Source organism: Saccoglossus kowalevskii, chromosome 1 (genome assembly GCF_978046115.1).
Source record: "Saccoglossus kowalevskii chromosome 1, keSacKowa6.1, whole genome shotgun sequence".
NCBI classification, from domain to species: Eukaryota; Metazoa; Hemichordata; class Enteropneusta; family Harrimaniidae; genus Saccoglossus; species Saccoglossus kowalevskii.
Window position 1 is genome coordinate 29,464,756 of NC_140641.1, and position 27,183 is coordinate 29,491,938.

Genomic DNA, 27,183 nt, shown 5'->3' on the forward strand with positions numbered 1-27,183 from the left:
TAAATAAATAAATAAATAAATAAATAGATAGATAGATAGATAGATAGATAGATAGATAGATAGATAGATAGATAGATAGATAGATAGATAGATAGATAGATAGATAGATAGATAGATAGATAGATAGATAGATAGATAGATAGATAGATCCTTTTTGATTCTACGGGTAAATAATAAATCAATAACGACTGGACAGTGAGAAATAAAACCAAGAAAACCCCGCGGGCAGGCCAACACCAAGTGGCACGGACAATGGGGGAATCGAACCCCCCTGCCCTGTGCCATCGGGATAACAGTCATCCGTTTGACACATTTCTCGGTTCAAAATAAAAACGATTAAACGATTACAAGTGATTAGTGGAGGTTACAAACAGGTAAACAAGTGACGAGAGGTGAGTAAAAGACATGTACGACATTGAACAATAAAAATAACAAACGGTTGTACACTCAAATAATTACAATTCTAAAAAATACTTAAAAGTACAATAGATCTAATAAAAAGCAATTGAAAAGGCGGGTTTGTACAATTAAAAAGGATATTATTCAGCCATTGTCTAAGATATCGGGGATTATCAGAGAGTTGTCATCCAGGATTGCAATGGCGTCATTAATACACCACTGTGTTTCAAAAACATCTAGAGACTTTGTGAGCAGGTGATAGTTGTATTCATTAGTTACCCGATACCTAATTTGGGATTTAAAACACTGTAATACATTTGTTTGTACCCGATCGTTTAACCTTTTATATCGTGTTACGTGAGTTGACACTTTCATAGTTGCAATTATGTGACAGAGCAAACGATGTGTAGCGGTTCTTTTGCTTGGTGGGCCTAGTACGTACCAAGAAAGTGGTATAGTGTCAATATTTATAAGCTTATTGGTAATTAATTTCAGCAAGTTGAAAAGTGGTGCGAGCCTTGAGCATTCAACAAAAATGTGGGCAAGGTCGTCCCTTTCGTCACAGAAGGGACAAGTATCAGTGGGTTGGGCTTTGGTTTTTAAAAGAAACCCGCCAGTTGGGTAGGCGCCGTGGAGCATGCGCCAATTGAGATCGCCGTCTTTCTCTGTGATTGGGGTCATATAACAATCTCTAAAGACGGGTTTAGAGTTGGGAGAGAGAGAAAGCAAGTCGTGCCATATAGTGTTAAACTGTGAGTTATGGTTGGAAAAATACTGCGACTTTATCAGGAATTTGTAAATTTCACCCCTCTCGAATTTGTAGAGCGGAGTGTTCAGAAGGACGTCATTATCGTCGTCTCTATAGGAAAGTTCGATGTGATATTTGATTTCAGTTGACTCATCGGTCACTTTTTGATTGAGTATAATTCGTTGCCACTCTACAGGTATGGCCCGGTGTATCACATCGAGTGCCATCCCCGCTAGCCGCCTCGAATATACATTTATGTTATTATGAATGGCGTCAACGCCTAACCATGTACCATTATTAAAAAGGTCACCGACCTTTATGAGGCCAGCCTCACGAAAGTGTAAAAGATTCAAAGGTGTGTTTTGAATTGGGTGAATAATTAAAGGATTAAAAAATAACGGCTCTTGGGCAATCTCGTGCAGTGCAGTCGGTCTGTCTTTCCTGATTGTTGAAAGGGAAGACCAGACCGTCAGCAACTCAGAATAAAACTGTGGTAAGTGAACACTGGGTGCCGGAACGTCGACAACAAATAGCTGTTTATCATAGTTTAAATGGTTGAATTCTTGTAAAAAGTGATCAGTAAAAGCAAAACAAGGATGATTAACATTGGAATAGAGGTAATGTTGAATATAGTGAATGCGAAAAGACGCAATACGACTAGGCAAATGTACCAGGCCATGGCCGCCATCAGTAGCTGGTAGATAAACTGTTTCAGCCGGGATCCAGTGCCGTCCCTGCCAGAAAAAGTTCAAAAATAGTTTCTGTAAACTATTAACAATATGTTTGGGTGGACTAGTGCACATGCAAGAGTGGAGAAGTTTGGACGCAATGAGTTGATTAATTACAATAGTGCGCCCTCTATAGGTCATTGCAGGCGCATAGCGTGACCACCAATCCAGCTTGGCCTCAACGTTTCCAACAACACCATCCCAGTTTTGACTGACAAAAGTGGCGCTATTGCCGAGGTAGGTACCAAGAATTTTTAAACCTTTATTGTTCCACGCTATATTTAAAGGATTGTCAGTCCTATCTTTCCACTTGCCTACCCACAGTCCCATTGATTTGCCATAGTTTATTCTAGAGTTACTCGCAGACTCGTACACACGCAACCAGTGTTCAAGCTTGTTAAAGTCATTGTTTTGGGTTAAAAAGAAACTAATGTCGTCTGCATAAGCAGATAGATTAACAGGTTTGTGAGTATACACCCCATGTATTTGACTTTCAGTTCTTACTTTGTGTAGAAGTGGTTCAATAGCCAGTGTATATAGCTGACCAGATAAGGAACAACCCTGACGAATACCACGTTGGAACAAGACTGGACTGGTTATAGTGTTATTAACACGAACAAGACTTTGCGTACTAGAGTAGATTAGTTGAATGTACTTACAAAATTGATCTCCATAGCCGAACGCTTCTAGGGTTTTGAAAAGGTAGTCGTGGTTGATGCGATCGAAAGCCTTTTCCTGGTCTAAGGCGACGATCCCAAGTGGCAATTGGTTGATATTACAGTAATCTATGACGTCACGCACCAGATGGATGTTGTCAAAAATTTGCCGCCCCGGAACACAGTAGGTTTGGTCGGGGTGAATTATGTCAGGTAGGGTAGATTTAAGCCTCATGGAGAGCGCTTTAGTGAGTATTTTATAATCGGAGCAGAGCAAGCTGACTGGTCTCCAGTTTTTCAACAAACTGTTGTCACCCTTTTTGGGGAGTAAAGTGATGACGGCGCGTCGACACGACAATGGGAGTTGGCCGTCCTCAACTGAGGCGTTGAGGACATCGTGAAGATCGGGGCCCAACAAAGACCAAAAATGACGAAAAAATTCACCAGGCAGACCGTCAATGCCAGGAGACGTACCTTTAGATAATAGTTTAACAGCGCAAGTCAATTCATCAAAAGACAGAGGGGCGTCACACATGTTTTTAAGCGTTTCGTCAAGTTGGGGAAGTCCCTTGTGTAGACGGACTTGACATTCAGTTGATACGGGGTCAGGTGAGAACAAGTTAGAGTAAAAGTTTTTTGTGAGAGTTCGCATTTCAGCCAGTGACTCAGTCGTAGTGGAATTTGGGCGTTGTAACTGGGTCATGACCTTTTTACTTCCCCTCTGTTTTTCGATAGCTGAGAAAAAAGAGGTAGGCGCATTAGTTTCATTAAGCATTTTATGCCGCGATCTTATAGCAGCTCCTTTTGATTCGTTGTGCATTACAGTTTGCAATAATGCCCTTTTTTCGTTTAATTGCGTTGTGAGTGCATCAGTGGGTTGAACGATTTGTTCAAGGGTATGTATGTCGTCACAAATAGTTTGTTTAATGCGCTTGTAGTTGTTGCTGAGTTTCGCGCTATATTGTTTTGTTAGTTCCTTTATTTTAAGTTTGCCCATATCCCACCACATTTGGACGGAGTCAAAGCGATCTCTTTCTCTACGCCATAGCAACCAGAAGTCATTAAAAATATGGCAATACTCTTCGTCATGGAGTAAACTGGTATTGAAGTGCCATATTGGGTTTCTGTTTGTGACAACTTTCAATTGTATGCATAATTTAACAGGTGCATGATCAGAGAGGTTACAGTGAGTTTCGATAGAGATACGTTTGATTTTAGATGAGAAACATTTAGAGATGTAAAAGGTGTCGATGCGAGACTTGCTGTCATTCCTGACCCATGTATAGTTTCGCAAGTTAGAATTAAAATGGCGCCAAGAGTCAATAAGTTTAAAACGCGCAATAATGTTAGATAAAAGCATAGTTGACTGTACATGTGGTTCAGGGTTTTCAGCTCTGTCTAAGTTGGGGTTAAGGGTGCAGTTAAAATCACCGCCAATGATAATTGGATCTTGATTAAGGTCATTGAGCGTTTTCTTGAGAGTTTTGAAAAAATCAAGCCGGTCCACCCCAACGGTGGGCGCATAAACATTAACCAGATGAACTGGCGAGCCGTGTACCTCCAGATGTACGTGTAGCAGACGACCCGGTACAACATCAGTCACCTTCAAAACCTTGATGTTTTTATTTGTATTTTTATTTACCAAAATAGCCACACCAGCAGACTGTGAGTTGCCATGGGAAAATAAAATAGATGAGCGCCATACAATTTGCCATTGAGCTTCATCGGCTTGAACAGTGTGAGTTTCCTGGAGAAAGTAGAAATCACTGGAATGGTTAAGTTTAAGGAACTCAAAAAGTTGGTATCGCTTCATTGAATCGCGACAACCGCGCACATTCCATGTAATAGCAGAGAAACTCATTATTGATGTGAAAAGTAATAAACAAATGATACGTTGAGAGAAAATTATAGTAAGCATGATAAACGATAAATTAAAACTGTAATGCAGTGAAAAGATCACAGATCTATTTTGTATTAGTGACATCGGTATCTGCCTGTGGTTGTATACCACGCTTTTTCTTCAAAATTTCCTCTTTTAACGTTTCACGATTTTCAACCACGAAAAGAGGATCATTGATTTTTCTAATGTGTTTAATTATTTTCATGGTGACCCGTTGTATTCGCATTTTTTCGTTACTTGATATGTCTGGGGATTTTCGTACCTCATTCAGTGAGCGTGCCAACAACCTGAGATCGGGACAAAACCGTGTAGCTACTTCAACTATTTTTCTTGAGTTGAATGACTCAACTAAAAAAGGATTCAGGGCATCACGAGAGAGCAGTTTTGCTTTCTCGCTCGAAACAGTAAGCTCCATGGCCTCGGCAGATAGCGTTGAGATTTCAGAACAATCTGACACAATCGACTCAGTATCATCCCTGTCCTCAGACAAACCCACAGGGATAGGAGTCTTTGTTGGGTCAAGCGGGTCATTCGACTCACTTGGTAAAAAAGGGGGGGTAAAGGGGTGGGTTTCTACCACCTCCTCATCATTTGCATTTAGTGTTTTCGCACCAGTTAACATTGAGCTATTTACAACAGATTTGCTCACTCTAGTATCGTGTGTGTTTTCATTTTCATTTATTTCGTTATTATCATTTAAATCAGAGTCAGTCACATCGTTTTTGTCACGCGCTTTGCTATCATCATCATTACTATTTAACACATTGACACCTATTACGTTATCGTCGCCTTTATCATTTAAAACATGGTCAGGCACATCGTTTTTATCACAGGCTTTGCTATCATCGTCATTGCTATTTAACATATTGACACCTATTACGTTATCGTCACCTTTATCATTCAAGTCATTGTTAGTCACATTGTTTTTGTCACGCGCTTTGCCATCATCATCATTGCTATTTAACACATTGACACCTATTACGTTATCGTCACCTTTATCATTTATAGTATTGTTTCCGTCACCTTTGTTATTCTCTACATTTTCGGGCGTGTTGTCAACTTCCATCGTTTGACTATAGTTGTCATTATCACCATTTTCATTAATATCGTTTGCTTTATCAGTTTTATTAAGAGTAGCAATAGTAGACTGATCAACAAGTATTGGTTCAGGGTCGGGGCGGGTTTTACTATTTGGAAGAGAATGGTCGTTTGAAGTTTGCTGTTGGCTTACTGGGCAGTTTCTCATGATATGTCCCTTTTTTAGACACCTGTGACAAACAATATCATCAGTTGATAAATAGATCCGATGTTGCCGCTCCTCATGAGTGACATTAATGACACCGTCAAGTTTATTATTGTCACACAGCATATAAACTTGACGGCGAAAGGATTTGACGTGTTTCAGCTCGGGTTGTTTGCACCCGAGTGGAATTAAGCGCAAATTGCTGACAACGCGGCCATATTTTGACAGTTCAGTTTGAATAATATGATTTGGTATATATGGGGGTACACCTGAGAGAATTACTTTAGTGGCAGGTTTAACAAGGGGTTGCACATGGGTAAAGCAGTCTCCCACTGACAGACCAGTTGTACAAACAGTCTCCACAGCGTTGACAGAGTCGAGAAAAACAATAACACTTCCGCTCACTCGGGAAGCGGCAATAATATTTACAGGTTTGAGAATAGCAGAAATACTTTTTACATACGCTTCAATTGGTATCCCATCAATTGACTCGCATTTTAGACCATGTTTACGTGTTAGCCCTGCAAAATGGTTAACACGTGTACTCGCCGTGGAAGCCGCCATCTTGGAAAGGCCCCACGACGAGCGAACTGAAAGTGAAAATCAAAATCAAACTAAAACACGGTAGACTTATACCGTAAAGTCAAAATAAATAAGCGTACGTATGAAGTAAGTATTAACAAAAAAGATAGTACAAAAATAGTAGTAACTTACTAACTATTTGAGGCAAAAAACCGTGTTTTTTGAGGAGCACTCGCAACGCGTGGCAGACATGCGCAGATAGATAGATAGATAGATAGATAGATAGATAGATAGATAGATAGATAGATAAACAAATAAACAGAACTAAGTAAAATCAATTTTTCAAATTTAATATTGCATTGTGTACTCAAAGAGAAGGATATTTCTTATGAAGTTTATCAAATGTAAGGATCGGCCTTGTGTTACCAGGGAGCAGAAAGGCAGCTACGATATAATCAAAAGGAATATTTTCATTCTTGTTATTTATGAATATATATCACATCTGATCGATCTTTACCAGAGTTTGCAATACAAGGCTTCTCCATGAGGCATTTGCATTCGCATGACACAAATATCACAGATCTATCATACCCAATGTTTAATTGTGGACCATGTTTACAATGAAATGGGTAAAATGGTAGGTGATTATTTATACATATTCTCAGATACAGTGGGCTTAAATGATGCAAAATACAGCAATTTATCATAGTCATCAGACTACTCTTGTCTGATATTCGTGATACTTGTGTTGCTCTCTCGTGTGGATAAAGCTCTCTACAACAAAGCGTGTATAAGAACTAATACTGTGAATTCCTTAGTGAAGAGGTTGGGCTTAACAGCTAGTAATGCTATTTGTATCAAGGGTGACATCATTGTAAATCAAAAGTTATTCAATGACAGTGAATAATCACACCATGGAGGGAGGATGTTAATGCTTTATCTAGATACTGTTAGATAAATGTTCCCCATAAAATACCCTGACTAGATACCATGTACCCAATCTACAATAAAATTAAATAAAATAATAAAATAAAGCTGTTAAATTTGAATCGATCTCCATATGAAAGTTTTCTTTGCTTATTGGGATAAATAACATCTACCTACTTCTGCTGCTGATGCAACTCAACCACACTTTGCACTCTATAATGGGCAGAGCTCCAGAAGGAGTACCTACACTTTATGCAATTTTTTTTTAATTATGCTAATTTATTCATGACGTAGCAGATTCTGTGCTCATGAATATTCATTAATTTGTGGGTCAATAAATTTTAAAAGGGGCGATATATTATTTTTGGGGGAAGAGTTAGAGAGGGGGATTAGCAATCCTTAGGGGGTCAATACAAAAGAAGGAACCCATTTGGAGAGCAGCCACAGGGAGCCCAGGAACTATAATCAACTGTAATAAGCAGTTTCTATGAGCGGGGGGGGGTATCGGCTGGTATCTAGTGTAAGAAATAGACAAGGGATGAAGGCTCCAGCCAGCTCACATTTTTTAAACTCGAAAAAACAGACGAAAAGAATGAAAAATAAAATATAAAAAAAATACCAGGTTGTAGAATATTAGTTGCTTCTTCAAATTTCGCCAAAGCCCTACCTACATTTTACCGATATCTGCAAAATAAATCAAGAAAACTACACAAATTTACTCCATTTAGGAATTCCTAACGGTTTGCCCGAACGCATGGCACAGTTGGAGGCGTGGCCTGTTCAGCATTTGTCAACAAACTTATTGCCAATTTGGTTTGTAATGTCAAAAATATTATTATAGGTCTATGTGAACCGGAAAATATACTGTTAAATCATTTTATTTTATTATTTAAAAAATATGTATATACATGTAGGGTTCAAAAGGTTCATCCAACAAAATACGCATATAAAAGTTGGATCAGGGAAAATAGAAATATTGAACTACAAATCGCAATAAACAAAAACAAAGAGCTTATCCATTATCAGAAATGGGAACCATTAACTAATTGGTTAGATAATGGGTAAATTTAGATGTTATACCAGATCTTCTTTTTTGTTTTTGTTTTTTTTTCTTAGTTTTTTTTTTTTTCTTTATTTTTCCATTATGTGATGTAATATTTTGTGTTGTATGTCCATTATTGAAACAAAATAAAAATATTGTTTAAATAAAAAAAAAAAAATTTGTCAACAACCAATCGCAAGACTGGTTACTGGTAATTTAAGTAATTTAACAAGTGGTTAAATTGTGACAATAAATGTGTAGACAAATATTTGAGATTAATTTTGGTGTAGACAACTCTCGTTTAATTATTTTACACCATTACAAGTTGTTAAATTGAGAGAATAAATGTCTCAACAAATATTTAATACTTAGTTTGATGTAAACAACTCACGTTTGATTAATTCCCACAATTACAAGTTGTTAAATTGAGAGAATAAATGTGCGGACAAATATTTTAGACTTATTTTTGTGTAGACATCTCTTGTTTGATTAATTCCCACAATTACAAGTTGTTAAATTGAGAGAATAAATGTGCGGACAAATATTTTAGACTTATTTTTGTGTAGACATCTCTCGTTTGATTAATTCCCACAATTACATGTTGTTAAATTGAGAGAATAAATGTGCGGACAAATATTTTAGACTTATTTTGGTGTAGACAGCTCTCTTTTAATTATTTTACACCATTACAAGTTGTTAAATTGAGAGAATAAGTGTGCCGACAAATATTTTAGACTTATTTTGGTGTAGACAGCTCTCGTTTGATTAATTTCCACAATTACAAGTTGTTAAATTGAGAGAATAAATGTGCGGACAAATATTTTAGACTTATTTTGGTGTAGACAGCTCTCGTTTAATTATTTTACACCATTACAAGTTGTTAAATTGAGAGAATAAATGTCTCAACAAATATTTAATACTTAGTTTGATGTAAACAACTCACGTTTGATTAATTCCCACAATTACAAGTTGTTAAATTGAGAGAATAAATGTGCGGACAAATATTTTAGACTTATTTTTGTGTAGACATCTCTCGTTTGATTAATTCCCACAATTACAAGTTGTTAAATTGAGAGAATAAATGTGCGGACAAATATTTTAGACTTATTTTTGTGTAGACATCTCTCGTTTGATTAATTCCCACAATTACATGTTGTTAAATTGAGAGAATAAATGTGCGGACAAATATTTTAGACTTATTTTGGTGTAGACAGCTCTCTTTTAATTATTTTACACCATTACAAGTTGTTAAATTGAGAGAATAAGTGTGCCGACAAATATTTTAGACTTATTTTGGTGTAGACAGCTCTCGTTTGATTAATTCCCACAATTACAAGTTGTTAAATTGAGAGAATAAATGTGCGGACAAATATTTTAGACTTATTTTGGTGTAGACAGCTCTCGTTTAATTATTTTACACCATTACAAGTTGTTAAATTGAGAGAATAAATGTGCGGACAAATATTTTAGACTTATTTTGGTGTAGACAGCTCTCGTTTAATTATTTTACACCATTACAAGTTGTTAAATTGAGAGAATAAATGTATGGACAAGTATTTGAAACTTATTTTGGTGTAGACAATTCTCATTTGATTAATTCCAACAATTACAAGTTCTTAAATTGACAGAATGAATGTATGGACAAATATTGACCATTATATTTGTGAGTAAATACCTGTTGTTTAATTAATTTCCACCTCTACAAGGCTGAGAGAATAAATGTGTCGACAAATATTTGATACTTATTTAGGTGTAAGAACTCGTGTTTGACCAACTTCCACCATTGCAAGTTGTTAAAATAATGAAATAAATATACTGGTATCATTGGATATTTGATTTAATTGTGAAACTTTCTAACAAAATTTTAACTGCTGGCTTCGAACCCTCAATCAACAATTCCGCAGACACAGTATAAATTCAACAACACCACAGAAGTTATTCGTCTGTTGCCTGAATTGTTTTCGTAATATAGGGAACGCCATCGACACTTTAACAAAACTTACCGTGATTTGGGTCTTGTTTATCTCTTGTCACAATCTGGAAACCGTTGCGTGGTCCAGTTTAAGACGTTAGTTATTTTATTATTTATTCATTCAGTTTTGTATGGTGACGTTTTGTGAGGTTTATTATTTGCGACGTTCTTTGTTTAGTTGTTTACGGTTTGAGAGATTTCAGTTTATTTGATTTACGTTTTTACGGTAGCTCTGAGCGGGACTCGAACCCACTGTTCTTTTCAAGCTAATTTTGTTTAATTTTGATGGCACGCTTGTGTACCACGCCACGACGTTGGTCGTTAAGTGGTGTTCATTTTTCTAACTACTCCAGTGTTCCGATGAGTTGAACGGAAAAGCCAAAACGATTGCTCGTTTCTGATTGCTTCGGTTCTGGTGAGTGTGTATCTAGTGTGATTCGAACCCATGTCGTTTGTATTGGGCGTTTTTTTTATTTCCCATGTTGGCTACGCCGTAATATGCAACCACTTCCCCGTTTTATTGTGATTTTGAGTGTTTAATGATGTCTTCCTCACCCGTCACGCCATGACCCAGTTTCAACCACACGGCCATTTTGCAACACAGTTCGTGACCCTCGGCGTCACCCGACTGACTATATGAGCGTTTTATTACCTTTATTATCATTATATTGTCACGTGATTTGTTTTACCTTATGTGTAATGTCTTAAGTATTTTTATTGTAATTTGTATATACCAATTCGTATATACCGAGGAAACGACCCCGATTGAAGGTCATGTATTTTATGACGTCACCAATTCGTGTGTAGGTACTGCTTCTAGATCTGTGCCCTGTGCGCCATTGACGCTGCAGTTCGGCGTCTTCTTCTGAGAGTTTTGGGTCTTTGTTTTCACCGCCGCCGGTTGCCAGGCGGTGAAAATGCCCGGATGTCCGCCTCCGAGGATAGCAATATTTCTATTTATATTTTGTAGTGATCATTTTCATTTCGATGTTTTTTTCGTTTAACGAGAACCTACATGCCACTCCCCCCCCCCTAAATTTTCAAATGGCTAACCCCAAACGTTTTAGCCAAAATACGAGGGCGCAGTTTCAGGATTTTGTCGTGTACATTTTTATTTTGATATATTTTTTTAACGAGAACCTACAAGCCACCCATTCCCTAAGTTTTCAAATGGGCGACCTCAACGTTTTAGCCGAAATACGAGGACGTAATTTCAGGATTTGATAATTTCGACAGTATTGCCAATAATGCCATTGAATTTCAGCTATATCTCTATTATATGGCCCGGTCCGGCAGCTTTGTAATGCTCGCGGTTTCTCGCGCAGATTCAACGTCACATTGGGGTTTTGTTTTTGCCGCCATCAATAATGACCAAACAGCTGCGACCCAGCAGACGACATGGAACGTTTGTTGAACTTCATAACGTCTCATTAGCATATCAACGTTCGCAGATGAAAAAGAGTATACTACTTAGCATATGCGCTAATTTGTTTTTATTGTTCATTGTTAAAAGTAAAAATTGCGATTAAAATATGGCATATCTGACCATCTCACTTACAATGTGCTATTTTAAAACAAACATAAAAAATGCATTCGCTTTATGAAAATTAATGCGCGTCGCAAACCGCCGAATGAAAGAACTACTTTCAGATTTTAGCAGACATTACGTTTCTCTATTCCTGCAGTTATTTCTCATCAAAGTTTTGTGTTCAATTATATTTAAGTATATAATTTACTCATTACGTATATCACTGTTTTGGATACATTGACGTTTGGACAGCGCCGACAAGTCAGTTGAAAATCTAGGTCAGTTTCTTCATTTCTAGTAAGCATTTATAATCGTGAAAAAAAAACTATGAATTCTTGTATGTACTTGGAATTGATGGATTCCAGGCTATTCATTTTCTATCATATTGCATTTCAGACTGAATTCATTTGCACAATGCCCAAGAAACAACCGCAGAAACAGCAAAAACCACAACCCGTTTCTGAGGAATCTGTGGAAGACGCATTTGATTTTGATGACGAAGAAGATAACCAACATGAAACAACTAGGGGTATGTCTTATAAAATATATATTATATAATTTATAGTTTGCTCTGTATATTATTGGCGACAAAAGTTAAATTTGTAATGCTGGTATCAAGTTATATTAATAGGGCTTATCTACAAGTATTTGAAAATTTGGAAGGGTTGTTTTAATTCAGTGTTTTTCTGCAAATATATTTCCATCATTACATGTTTGTGTTTTGCCACAGTCTTATTATTTTGGTCTTGTTCCTCAAAACCCTCTAACATTTCGCCAAAAGCTCCCTTTTTAACCCCTTGAAATGCTGATTACCTCTATAAAGACACAATAATTTAGCAACAGCACTGATATAACTCAAAAACACCTGTTTTACATATTCAGAAGATGAAACACCAACTGTTCCGTCAAGATCGGGAAAGAAAAGAGTGTACAATGAGCTAACTGATGATGTTGGGTAAGCTACCCTTGATTAACTCTTTTGAGATCCTGTAATCAAAAATACAATGTTAAACACTTTTTTAAGTTTCCTTTTTTCTCACTGTTTCAGTGGTGAAGTCCATACCTTATTAGACAGATTTGGTTGTAAGTATATTTTATTATTCTAATTTTAGCTTCTCTGTCATCGAGATGACAGCTGTTCAAATAAGGTGATTGTCACTTGTCGTCTATTGCATTTTTGATTTCTGGTAAAAAAAATGCCATTTTAAACTTCTTTTTGTGAACTACAAACCTGATTTGTTCATTTCATGCTGATATCATCAATTGTCTATTTTAGCAAATATTATATTTTTGAATCCTTCTTGAAACTTTACTAATCCGATTGCTTTGATATTTGAGGTGTATTAATTCTTTGTGAACAATTTGTTCTCGACTTGGCTGCCACAATGTTCTTGTAGGACAGCAAAGCTATTTTGATTGTCAGAACGCTTGTTAATATTAAAAGTTGTAATTTACTTAGTATTGAAGATATTACATTCTCTAATACTTGACTGTGTTTGTAATGATCTCAGAGATTACTAAGTTTGCAAATTAGTTCATAATCCAATAAAAATTGTCATGTCAGCTTTGTTTTTGTAGTAGGTTTTTATGAATGTATTTTTTTCTTTTATTTATTATGTTTCACTTGGATAAAAAAAACTAATGTTTACATTTTCAGCTGATATAAGTAAATCAATAGTTGCCAAACGAAAACGCTTAGAACTACTCACACAGCAGTCATTGAAGTGCAGCAATCGGAAGGTAGATGACATTTTCAAAGGTCAAAATGCTGAAAGGTAAATATATCTGTACAATATTCATTGTTTTGGTCAGAATTTGCTTGGCGATGTTAGAAAAAAACTTGTGTAAAAAGACCCTTTTCTGAACTTCAAGACCATTTCATATCACTATTATGTTATACATGAGAGCTTGACACTAAGGGAAATTGCCATTCAGTCGACTCAACAATATCCTACTAGCCTAACAGACTATGTATTAGTAAATATAGACAACGTAGTTTTCAGACAAGTTAGTTTGAAAGTTAAAGTCAAATCCTAGTAGACCCATTTACATAGACCATAAAAATTGCTTTTTATAGTACCGGCAGGGGTAACTGTATTATCTTTTATAATGCATGTTTTCAGGCAGAGACTGAGTGATGAATACTGCAAGCAGGTGATGAATGTGTTTGAGCAGTGGGGTACAGACATCAATAAAATGAAAGACCATGAGGATAAACTACAGGTAAGACTCCCTAACTTCAAGGAATTATATTCACAACTTTAATCAAACTGATATTCAAATGGATTACCTACCAGTGTATTAAAGAGGGTCGGCAAGGGGTATTTTCGTAAGCTGTAATCAATTGTTTTTATTTTCGTAATAATGTAATTTAAATAAACATGGGCAAAGTGTAAAATGTAATCAGCTATTTTATTCATCCGTAATTTGTACAAAGATATTATTTTTTGTAAACATATAAAGCATTTTCCAAATTAAATGTTGTACTGTAAAATACTAAATTTTAGTTGAAATTAATTTTTGCTGAAAAAAAAAATTTTTTTGTTGAATGGAATTTTATTTGCACTGATTTTTGATTAGTTGAATGCAAAATATGGGAAAAAGTTATATTTGCTGGATTTTATTTTCACTAAATCATTACTTCAGATAAAATAGCAGAATAAAGTATTTTACAGTAATTTCCAATTTTGATTCTTGAACTAAAATTGTCAAAAATATTATAAAAACATAAAATATAATTAGGAATTGGCTCTAACTGTAAAGTGTAAAAACCTATTTAATTACTGTAAATGGAACTTTCGTTTTATTTCCTGTAAAAACGTGTAATGCCGTTTTTACTTCCTGTAACCTATACTAGCTATCCCCCCTTGCCCACCCCCATTAAACACAACATTGATTATTGTGCCATTGCTTTTTCATTGGTAGACATTATTTCGTCAGCAACAAAAGTTGTTTCAACAAGCCCGAATTGTACAAGGCCAAAGACTGAAAACTTTGAGGCAGCTGCATGAGCAGTATAGCAAGGTAAGGTGATGTTTCTGCAGTAATATCTACATCTCCATGCACTATTCAATATCTGCTATGGTTGGCATAAAACACCACCCAACCCTTTTCACGTAACAAGATGTTACCATTTTATGTATTTTATTTGATACAAAATTATAGACTGACTTTTTTTGTTTTGTTTTTTTTGGTCAGTTGAGCTATTTTTGCATGACATTGAAACTGTTCAATATTGCCAGATAAAATATCCTCATTACTGTTCTTTTTTTTTTCCAAGGGGATGACTGATTTGGAGTCTCGTCATCAAGATCAACATAGCAATGTACAAGTAGAACTTCGAAAAGAAATGAGCTTGCTTCAGAAGAAAATCCTAATGGATACAGTAAGTTTTACAAAAACATTTTACTAATACATTTATAAATATCATTCAATCAATTTAATCTACTGATACTTTTGATTCAACAAGATATTAATAAATTTCAAAATTTCAATTGAAAGGAAGTGTTTTGAAATGTCTTTGTTGCACAGAGAGTACCCACACAAGTTCCATATGTTGTTTGTTTTAAAACTTAATTCTTCATTCGTCTACAGCAAAATCAAGAAATGGCTAATGTCCGTAAATCCTTACAGTCAATGCTGTGGTAAACTTGCTGAAGATTAACAAAATATGAAATGTCATTCAGTTGGTTTTAATATGAATTGTTGTAATTTGAATAATTTATATAGTATTTATGAATGTTTATAGTTGAATTGTTTTTGAAAATTGTTGTCAAGTTTTTATATGACTTATTTAATTAATTTATAATAAAGTGATTCATGTTTTTAATTCAGTTTTGTGTATATTGATTTTGTTACTATTAGCACATTTATTGAAATAGTGTGAATAACTTTGAACTTTAATTTTGTATGATATTGTATTATCCTAAAAAAAAATTATGGATATGATTAATTGTAATATAAATATATAATGTCTTGACTGACTGCAAATGTATGCTTAGGTAAATTTGGGTCACATTAGTGTATTTCATTGAGAAAAAAATTATATCTAAAATGTGTGATCATGATGTAATATAAATCCAAATTATCTAAACATGCTGAAAAATACTCAAGTTATTCACATTGTCACTTTAAATTACAACCTTGATTGACCCATTAAGAAGAAAAGTTTTTAGAACACAAACAGTGCCAAAAGTTGGGCTAAATTTTTATTACAAGAATATGCACAGCAGAGTTACTTGAACAATCAAGACCCATTATATCAGCCACACCCAGATATTTAAATCTTATAATGAACAGCAATTGATTTTCTGATATTTATTCTGAAAAAGATGTGAATATTGCAGTCGTCCAACTATAATAATAATATGAGGTTATTACGAGAATATCTCAAAGTATGCATGAAGACAGTACAGCTGGAGTATCGGCTGACGCACAGCAGAGGTCGATGCGTGGCGTACTGTCTGAGTGCATACTTTGAAGTATTCTCGTAATAACCTTATTATTATACATCTTTTCCTTCCAAGGATACATCATAGGAATGCCGAAATCCAAAAAGCTTAGAACAGAATCAGTGAACTTCTTTGTGTGGAGTCCGGTCAAACCCTGATGGCAGCCATGTTTGTTTTTATTATTAGAGGACGCTTATGCGCGTAATCATTCCATATTTGGAATTCGCATTTCCATAAATGGTAGGATGAAATACCCCCGTAAAATACCCTCAAATTACGGCACGCTGTAACTTATGGCGTTACAGTGACAGATGTATAATAATAGTTTTTATTGTCCTTCAAGGCCACATGCTCATGTGACATACATTGCACACAAGAGTAATATCCACATTCACAAAACTCATATGAGAGCTTCATCCCTGATCTGATTTGGTCGCCCAACTTTACCTAGTGTTAATTAACCCCTTGAGTGCCATAATGATAATTTGGAATAAAATAATAATTCATAATTCTTCAATGGCTACTGATTCTGATTGAAATTTTGTAGAAAATATTTTTAAAATGTGTGTATGATTACAAAAGCTTGCTTCTTAACAGGTGTTTGAATTACGCCCTCGTCGGGTGAAAGTGGTTAACCTCTGACCTGTTTCAATGTTGTGTTGACAATACTATGCAACGGCATACATCAATACGTGGTGTTTGTATTGTATTGCTGAATAGGTCAGGTCAATAAACAGTGAGTTGCAGATACTCCTTGTCGTCCATCGAACAGGTACGTAGTGACGCCTGAGTTATTCTGTTATGAATAGTTTCGTAGTAGTTTTAGTACAAAGTTATAGGAAGTGTCTAGTCTATAGTATCGCACAAAAGTCAGTAGACCATATTCTGTTGTGAACACCTGGGTGAATTTAACCATGGAGGTAGAAAAGATGATAATGACACTATTGGGCTTATCCAATGCTAACTTTGTAGACAAGTTGTGTTCTCTTCTATCAGGGGTTCAAAAGGTTATTTTTTTTGTTTATGCGAGTTCACGAAATGAGTATCGATAATTTCCCGGGAAATAAACGTTTGAACAGAGGGACTGTGGTTTGAAGCGGTCCTGGTGGTATTGATAACGAGGTCCGTGGAGTATGATTAAAAGTTTGTGGAAGACATGGAGATAAAAAAAAAAAACTCCATGGGAAGTCAAAGAGTACATTAATACCAAGAAAGGTGTGAATGAATGGCGCCATGCAATGGAATGTCACGCAATTCACAGTCTAGTGATGATTAATTCAGGAGATTCAACGAAAACACAATGGGTATATATTCGCCCCCAAACCATCGATCTCTATTTCTATTCACTTTGATTTGTTTGTATGCTAAATATTTTGTTCCTTGATTTCCCATCAATGAACCATAAACCTAGAAACCATGCGTTATATACCCACGCTGGTCCACGATTGATTGTTTCCATGGCCCTTAATACCGTTCTTGCTCCGCCTTCAAGCGTACAATTTAATTGAATCATGGACTTTATAGGAAAGAGGAAATGAAAGTCTTATTTCCTCATTGCCTATTATTCATTCAAGCAGCTAAAATGTATTTGTATGGTATATAACTGTAGATCATCATACATCACCTTGCAGCTGGTGATACACTGGAAATAGAACATGTAGCATATGTCAACAAGTCTAAAATTTGCATAAAATTTCTGTTAATAATAATAATCAGAAAGGAAGTTATTGTCTGTGTACAATAAGAGAATAATGCATGTAGTATTTCAATTGTATTAGCATGTGTGAAAAGGTCTGATTAACGATGTAGTTTATGCAATAATAAAAAGAAAATTATATAATCTTTACCCTTCATTACACTACTATAACATCCAAGGGATACAGTATGGTAATCATATAACACCTGCATAATTGAGGATTTAATTTCAGTTTATTATTATTATTATTATCATCAGACAGGTATAAACACAAACAACAGGGAGCTCAGATTCATACTGCAGGTAACCAGCCTAAAATCATTCATCACTGTAAGTATTTCATTTTGTATCTTATCAAGTACTAGCTGTAAGGTTAATTATTATGCCACGTTAGTAAAATATTAATTATAAAAGGCTGCAACAGAAAGTTACAATACAGATATGATTGGCCACGTCTCCATGGTTTGATTAAAAATTCTTCTATAGTCTCATGTGCAGAATATAATACCACAGACGAATCAATGTCAAATAGTGTATTTTGTTCAGCTTGCCAAACTTTAGTTGTGGCTAAGCATTGCCAAGCAACCTACAAAATAATTCCAGGGACTGATATATTTTTCTTGTCATAAATTTAAAACATTATTAGATGATTCAGACATGTTTGATGCACTGTATTATCTAATGTGTGTTAAGATCTAAAATACTGTAAAATGATTAATTTTCACTGGGTTTAAATTTCGCTGATTTACTATTTCAGGCATATTCAGTGGGTTTTAAATTCACGGTTTGATCATTTAGATAATGTGTTCTATAATAAATTTTACATATTTACTGGGTTTTAATTTATCACATTTTCCAGTCAGCGAAATAAGCAAAATTAAAACCCATTGAATAATTAACCCTTTTACAGTATCTCAACCTTGTCAGTGAATTTATTAAAAGTAGTACTATAGCAAGCAGATGAAATAAAATTTGATTGATCTGAAAAATACAATGTCAATTTACTTTTGACAATTTTTAATAAATTTCAAGGCCTTATATTTACTGGAATTTTGTTTCTGTTTATTGTGTGTTATTTATTCATAGATAGCCTGAGTAAAACCCAACACCCTAAAACCTTGCTTGTACATTTCATTCCTTAATAACCCCATTCTATTCAGGAGTATCCCAGTAAACTGAAATTCTTATAAATTTTCCTGCAAATATTTTTTAATAAATATTTTAAATCCTTTTTAAATCTCTAAATGACATCTTTCATATTGTATAGTAATTCCACCAATTTATATTTCCCCAAAATACATAATTTTAGGGAATAAAGTTCTTGCATTTATTTTCTAGTGAATTTATAACAGTGATGTTGTTATTTTATTCATTATTTGTGCCTAAACTATACATTTATTATTATTTTTAATAATTAATTCAAATAAAACTTTTAAAATAACCTTATTGTAGTCATATGTTGGTTTGCTACATCGAGCCATGCCTATTTCTATGCTACATACATTATACTGGTACTGATATACCATATTGCACGTCAGGAATCCAAAAATAGAATAGAAGCAAGAGGAAAACAGTATCTTTTATATGTGGGTAGGATATGGTCTGTATCTACTAGGCCTTGTCTTTTAAAAATGACTGAAGAGTGAAAATTAGCTCACCGAGAAACACTGTAGCAAGAGTTTTTTTTGAGAAGATTTTGTTCGCCTCCTTTGCGAAATGTTGCATAAGCAAATTGCTTGCCTTAAATAAAAGGTTAATTACTGTGTATCTCATGTGACAGAATATTTTTTGGATGGGTTTAATAACATTAACCAGCCTGAAACAAAACCGAAAGTTAAAGTAGGTCATTTAATAATAGATATTTCAAACGTTAAAAAATGACTGCATGAACAAAGTAATGTCAAGGAAATAGTGAAAGGAATTTATACGGGTTGCAATAAAGAAATGTAAATATATTATTACTCCAATGTTTCTGATGACAATTTTTAGTTCTCGTTTGCACACAGTTTGAAAACTAGGACTAGTTGATTGATCTCTGCATGAATCCATGTGTGTGTACGTCAGGACTTATATTTTAGACATACCTGGATCAATTACGTTCAAATTTCACACATACATCATACATAATATTGTACATGTGCACATCAATTTATTTCACAATCTGATTCAAGATGGCCAGATGGCGGCCATTTTTGTATTGAAATCAAGCATTTCTGATATTCCAGAACCAGATCTTGGCTGTTTACAGATGGATTTTGTTAAAACTTGGACAGACATATGCATGGGCATTTATGTCATGATCTGATTTCAGATAGCCCATTGGCAGCTATTTTAAGGCTAAAAATGCATCAAAATCACTAGTGGTAATTTTCATCGGACATGCTATATACATGAGCATTTGTGTCATAATTTTTCATATGTTTCCAAATAGCATAAACTGACACTCGCTTTTATCCTGTCTGTAATACAAGTGTGACAGTGGATCCATATTTCAGGTATTCATTGATGGATTTGGTTTAAGCTGTTAAAATGTATTACATTTTGAGAGATTGCGTGCACACATCAGAAGACTTACAATGTATGGATATGTACTCAAAAGTATACTTTCATTAAAAAACAACAGAGACTGTGTCATGTCATAATTTGTTTTTTAATACCTGATTCATTTTTTTTTTTTAAATACATAATATAATAATTTATAATAATTTTGTGAAAACAAAAATTTAAAAGTCAAGTTTAGGTGATCCGTCCTAAATATGTATACCAAATCTGTGTTGTATTTCAATAAATCATTTATTATAAATTATGTTTTCATGCACACAGATTTGTAATAAATTCAGCTGTAGCAACAGACTGCCACCATGTCAGAGGACAAAGGATTAAAGCAGTTTTTAATGATATTCAATGGAATAGTTGTGGTAAGTATTATAATTATACATCATAAAATTGTTAATTGTAAATCATACATCTATGAATTATGTGACTTCAAAATATTAACAAAAATGCTTTAGCTTTAGCACTCTGCAATAATATAATGTGATATATGTTATAAATTGACAGAATTATAATTGCTAGGGTATATGGTACACATTATAACTTTTCAAAGCTATTAATTATCACTACTTCAATCCATATAACCACTATATTCATCAAATTCTTATAAACTTGTAGAATGTATTGTATTCCTTTACAAATCATTGAATTAAAAACAAAGCGATTCAAATCTGCTAAAATTTAACCCAGTGAATAACCTCCATGCAAGTGAGCTTGGACTTTGTATTTACCTTCAAGAAAAAATGTTAGTATACTTGATCCTAGCATAATGTAACATTCACAATATTGGAAAGTTGCACCAACAGAATATTACTGCCAGCCTGTACTAATATAGACCCAATAAAAATTCCATATTAAACAAATAATGAATGAGTCATAGTGTATCCTTTACTGACAAAATACCAGTTTACCAAATTAACTTGCTCCTACCTCTGTGAATTCGGAAACGCTTAAAATAAACAAAAAATTGTTTGCATAAACAAGAGTACTAAAACAAACACTCAATTTTCCTAGTTCTTTACTCAATGGCACTGCTGTTTGTGCATATCTGAATGCATGTTCACCGTTTTGGTCTAAACAATATAAGTAATGGCAATCTGCATTGTAGCTGTAATTAAATTAATATAAGCACTTGCTTTGAGGTGCCGGGGGGGGGGGGGGGGGGGTTAAATAAATTGGTTTAATATCACACCACTTGTTAGATGTGAGAGACACCAGTGGATCCTAGTTCTAAAGATTATAGTATAAACAAACAAACATGCAATCTTCAATATATTCCAAGTAAGACAGTGTTTGTTTCGAATGTTTCCTTGATTAACAGAATTGAACCCATTAAAAACCAGTGTCAAAAACATTCAAGAAAAATAGGTGTATAGCTGTTGCTATGTCTACAAACCTGTTTTGTTTACTGTAGTGAATTTAGTAGACTATTTGACCGCAAAGGTTACTTTATGCAAATACACCGCCTTTACAGTTTTTCTACTTCTCATAAGTCAGCCTTTCAATCACATATCCCTATTTATTTTGTAATGTGTGTTGTGTATATCACACAAACTAAAAGCGCCTTAACTTGCATAACATGTGGAGCTTGTCAGCTAAATTTATTGTAAGGATTGTAACGTCCTCTAATGTTACTGCACCGCCCACTCCTATTTTTAAGCAGCTTAAGGTGGTCAACATTTTCAAACAGTGCCGTTTTCACTTTGTACCTTTATGCACGGTATCATAAATGGCAACTTGCCACACACTATGTTAACTTATAACCTAACCTAAGCTATTCACATCTTAGACGCAATACAAGGCAGAGTTACCGTGATGACCTTATTGTCCCACGGATGAATACATCAGTCAATCAATTCGTATCTCATTCTGGTGTTAAATTGTGGAATAGTCTCCCTGTATCCTGAAGACCAAAATCTCAGAGCAGCACTTCACTTTGATAAAATCTAAATTTTATTTATTTAACCAGATTTATAATTGATATTTTATATAGTATGTAATATATATTATGGTTTCATTATATTTATGTCAATGTCATTTAAGGGGTTGACTAGCTGTTACCAGCTATTTCAGACTCCCGTTACCCACTATTGTTAAATTTTTACAAAATTGTATTACATTTAGATTACTAAACATTGTTTTATGGGTAATAAACTTTAAACTTAAATTATTCATTTGTATACATTACCCTTTTATCCCCTGATTTCAGCTGACATAGAGGGGTTGGGGACTTGCAGTGGGAATATTGTGATTTGTATTGTAGAAATATGATCATAAAGACTAATAATAATTTTTAATATATAGCATTGGCAGTTTTTAACATTTCAAGACATGAACAGAAATGAACAAAATGAGAATTGGATGAATTTGGCTATGTTCTGAGTTTTGCCATTTTCAGTATATGAACAAAGATATTAATTTCTAGATGTCATGAACTTTAAAATGGGATCTATTGTGAGATCCGGAACTCATGGTCAAAATGCATTATATTTCCATTCCATTCCGGCATGTGTTGATGGTGATCATGAACTTCAATCAAAAACATATGTTGCTAACATGTATGACAATTAGAGGAATTAAGAGCTTACTTTATGAACATTTTACTCAAGAATACAACTACCATAGTTTGGAAACAGGTGGACAATTGAGGTGTGGGTATTTTATTTGCAAAAGCTATTGGAGTAGTTTTGAAAAATGTAGGAATTAATATAAACCATTTGTCATACTTGGTTTACTAGGTCATTTATACACTCAATCATTTCTGCATAAATTGTTAATGGGTCACATTTCTATAGAATTTCCAGCTGCTGATAACTGCATGCCTGCAAATATTGTTTATTTTTAGTATTTTTATTTTATATTAAACCATTGATGCATATCATATTTGAGTGTTCTGATAACTCGGGGGTAATTAAAGTGCCTGTGAATGCCTGTTAATTTCAGGCTCAAAATCAGAATAAATATTTTAAGTGAAATAATGTTTTTCATGATAATTTTGTTTTTATGTATTTTAAAGTGGTACACAAATTCAAAACAGGAAACATGTTGATGTGCATTTCACAGGCACTGTGTATTGCTACAGAATAAATTTTAGTCTGTTTGCTGTACTAAAACAAAAAATGTATAATGTTTTCTGTGCATGCTTGCATGTATATGAATATATAAAGTCTTGTCTATTGATTAATTGAAACATTTTACAATTCAAGATTGTGTTAGTACGAATGTAAAGCAGCTCTTGGTGACAACAAATTATACATGTCACTAAACAATAAATTAATTAATAAAATTTGTTTTTCATATTTTATTTTAGTTGGCTGGCTTAGCATTGGTTGGAGTTGGTGTATGGGTTGTAGTAGACTCATCAACACTAGTTGGTGTCTTGGATAATGCAGCAATAACAAACTCTGCTTATGGTTTAATTGTTGTGGGAGCATTTATTGCACTCGTTGGATTCTGCGGCTGCTGTGGAGCATGGAAACAAATCAAATGTCTTCTAATAATTGTAAGTATCCTTTGAAAATGAATTCTGTTCTGCAGCCACATGTCTGGACTGGTCATGTTCAAACTTACTTATCTGTACCTGTTAGGAGACATAGGCACTTTCGTGATCTGATTTGACATGGCAACCTTTTTAGTACATGTACTTTAAATTTCAAAATCTAGTGTGTTTGTCATTCTGGAACCAGTTCAAATCAAACTTTACACATAGGTTCAACTTCAGTATAATTCTGATTAAAAATTTCTGACTGGCTTATTAAGTTTTATTTTAGTATATATTTATTCTTTGTTTCAGTGTGAAACTGTGATTCAAAAACTTTAGTTCTTTTTGAATAAGTATGTATGCAAATGCTTATAGATTGATTATTTTTGTTTCAGTATCTCATTGTTGTTGGCATTATGTTCCTCTTTTTATTGGCTGTCGCTGTGGTGATCGCAGTATATCAAGCTGAACTAGAAACCTTCCTTGAAATTCAGATGAACACAACTCTACAGGAAAGTTATGGAGTCAAAGATGCATTCACAGAAACCTGGGATACCTTACAGTTAACAGTAAGTCTTACAAAACTATGGTATATAACGACATATTTAACATTTCTCCCAGTGCCTCCCAGTGTAAGTTGTCATCTTGTACAACTATTCCTGAGGTTCACATGACAAAACTGGATTTCAATAGCTGGTGCCTCTGAAGACCTGGACTCAACCCCACCGCCATCTTTTTTCACTTGCAAGTGATTTAATCATCAATATGCATATGCTATGTTTTCAGTGTTCACATTTTGGACATAGTCATTACAAATTGGCACTAATGACACAGGAAATGTTTTATTAGAAATAAAAATCGGAGGAAAAAGATCAATAGTTACAGCTATTTCTGCTTTAAAATTATTTATCATTATGGTAAGCTTAGATACTGTATTTTAGTGACTATAATATGACTAGCTATGATCTAAAATGAACAAAATGGCAGATTTGATGACTTACTAAGACAGCAATATCACAGAAAACATTACCTAGTATTCCCTTATATGCCAACTGGTGGCTAATCAGCCGTCTACTGTAGACCTTATAATTGACATTAGCTGCATATGTCTAAAGTACTGCAAGTATAAGAACGTAATTCAGTCACCTACTCTCATAATTTAGCTTAGTGGTCCAAATCTTACAAGTGGCATTGTATATCTAATATTCTGCTTGTATAGTCAATTCAGGGAAAATTATGCATACATATTGTGTGTTTAAATAATTAAATGTGGCAGTTACTTTAACTAACAGCTGAGTATAGAGTTGATATAATCTAACTATTTATTTAAAACTTAATGAGCCATGTAGATAACATTTCTCATCAGTTTCTAGATCACCCTCAATGAAACATCATGGTAATAATTTTTTTTAAATATTTTTTAAATAGTTTTCCTGCTGTGGCACTTCATACTACACTGACTATGAGACATCAGAATGGTATAAGACGACAACCTCTCCATCTCAGAAATGGCCAGGAACTTGCTGCAAATATGAAGGAAGTAGTGTCAAAAATGAAGCCAAGTGTTATGATGAAAACTCACAAGACTGGCATGATTATATGAATACTAATGTGAGTTCAACAATCCCTGAATATAACAGTATCATTATTTTGAACCAACTACTCTGAAACCATTGATTTTCACCAACCTTTAATTTCACTATTAATTTTGATGCTTTGAGCAATTTCACTGGGTTTTAAGTTCACAAACTTGGCAGGGAATAATTGGGTTTTATTTACATTGTAATTTTAGAATTTAACTTATCAGCGAAAAAATAGCGAAACTAAAAACCAGGAAATACTGCATTCACACAGTTTGCATATACAAGTTTTACTCTCCCAATATTTTTTTTTTTGTATTAAGATTATTCAGTACTACAACAAGATACACAGGTTTTCAACTGACGTGGGCAATAATGTGAAGCAAAACTGTTTTCATTCTTGATCACATGTATGCAATGTATACAACTTTATAAGATGCTTTAATAATCTGTTTACAAATTTAAATGCATGCTGTGGGATGACCACTGACCTTTAACCCCTTATAAAACATTTTCAACAAACAACCCGCAAATTTGAGAAAAAGCATTCAAAATATTTTGGTCTAAGATGGGAAACTGTTTATTTGGTTCATATTGACAAAATAAATTATAGAAAACTACTTCAAATGTGAATCAATTTTTTGGCAAGAGAATTCGGTTGGCATTAATTCATTTTTACAGAATCTTTTTGTAACTTTCTGAATAAACTGTGACATCATTTTCCAGTATTATCCTGAATAACAGTATACACCAAAACATTAATATTGAAACATCTATTTCTAATCCGTATCATTAATAATATTTGATTGATTTTCAATTTCAGGGATGTTACAACACTGTAAGTACGCTCATAACTGATAATATCACTATTGTTGGAGCTGTGCTTATTGGACTTTGTGTCATCATTGTAAGTACAAAGTTATAATGAATATAAGTCTGCTTTTACAATTTAATAATTATGACATGAGGAAGAAATTTGTGAAAGTCACTGAATCAGAGTCTTAATGATTTCAAAACATTTTTATGAATACATTGTTTTCCTTACTCGCGAAGTTCATGAAACTTTGTCTCATGTAAATTTAAAGCGACTTAAAGTATTGCTGAACATTTGGGTAAACTAATGGTAGCTTATCTATATTATTGATGCATAAAAGGTTGATTACATGACATGTTTACCATTGTCTTTCATCACCAGCTGGTGGGGATTGAAATGAATGATTTCTACTATCTGTAATATAACTGTCAATCAAATTTTAGTATGCACTGTTGATTTGGCTTTAACTCACTGCCATGACTTGTGTGTTGTAATTAACATGTTTAGTATGTTTTTTTTTGTTTTTTTCTAGATCTGTGGACTGTGTGCAGCCTGCTGTATGTACCATTCCATAGGCAAAAATGACTAGATTCATGATACAGAAATGAATGGAGGCTATTATTTTATCAATATCAGTCAGAATAGAAAATTTTACTTTTTAAAATTCTCCACTCTCAGTATATGATGTTTTCCTGTAAAAACAAGATGGCAGAATATGGTACACAGTCGTATAAGTCAGTCTCCTGTCTATAAAGCAAGCTGTGTTTTGTAATTAAAGTGCCTGTCATTGCCGCAAGCATTGAATTTTTTAACAAAGTATCATTGTAAAAGTAGAACCGATGTGTTTTAAACTAGAGTACAAACACACTTGTTTTAGTGACATTACCCGGTATAACTGAACCATCATATACTGAACTGTGGAGATGTTAAGTCATTTTAATAA

At 34.1% G+C, this 27,183-nt stretch overlaps 2 protein-coding genes across 2 annotated transcripts; both read left to right on the top strand.

Annotated features, from left to right (window-relative positions):
• Nucleotides 1-12,072: 12,072 nt before the first annotated feature.
• Nucleotides 12,073-15,498, top strand: LOC102807874 (synaptonemal complex protein 3-like). Its single transcript, XM_006817919.3, has 8 exons — nt 12,073-12,194; nt 12,548-12,620; nt 12,714-12,748; nt 13,323-13,440; nt 13,789-13,888; nt 14,591-14,689; nt 14,946-15,050; nt 15,260-15,498. Exons 1-8 carry the CDS (start codon nt 12,080-12,082, stop codon nt 15,311-15,313), a joined length of 699 nt encoding a protein of 232 aa, XP_006817982.1. The 5' UTR covers nt 12,073-12,079; the 3' UTR covers nt 15,314-15,498.
• A 1,282-nt stretch (nt 15,499-16,780) lies between these two features.
• On the top strand, nt 16,781-26,964 carry LOC100374475 (tetraspanin-18-like). Its single transcript, XM_002735879.4, has 8 exons — nt 16,781-16,888; nt 18,071-18,142; nt 20,636-20,730; nt 23,676-23,867; nt 24,242-24,415; nt 25,275-25,457; nt 26,250-26,333; nt 26,773-26,964. Exons 3-8 carry the CDS (start codon nt 20,674-20,676, stop codon nt 26,827-26,829), a joined length of 747 nt encoding a protein of 248 aa, XP_002735925.1. The 5' UTR covers nt 16,781-16,888; nt 18,071-18,142; nt 20,636-20,673; the 3' UTR covers nt 26,830-26,964.
• Nucleotides 26,965-27,183: the final 219 nt, after the last annotated feature.

Excerpts from the sequence above, each read along its gene's own strand:
- LOC102807874 (XM_006817919.3), top strand. The coding sequence starts at position 12,080 with ATGCCCAAGAAACAACCGCAGAAACAGCAAAAACCACAACCCGTTTCT. Across the intron at positions 12,621-12,713 it reads GAGCTAACTGATGATGTTGG|TGGTGAAGTCCATACCTTAT; the intron begins GTAAGCTACCCT and ends TCACTGTTTCAG. Across the intron at positions 15,051-15,259 it reads AGAAAATCCTAATGGATACA|CAAAATCAAGAAATGGCTAA; the intron begins GTAAGTTTTACA and ends ATTCGTCTACAG.
- LOC100374475 (XM_002735879.4), top strand. The coding sequence starts at position 20,674 with ATGTCAGAGGACAAAGGATTAAAGCAGTTTTTAATGATATTCAATGGA. Across the intron at positions 24,416-25,274 it reads GGGATACCTTACAGTTAACA|TTTTCCTGCTGTGGCACTTC; the intron begins GTAAGTCTTACA and ends TTTTTTAAATAG. Across the intron at positions 26,334-26,772 it reads TTGGACTTTGTGTCATCATT|ATCTGTGGACTGTGTGCAGC; the intron begins GTAAGTACAAAG and ends GTTTTTTTCTAG.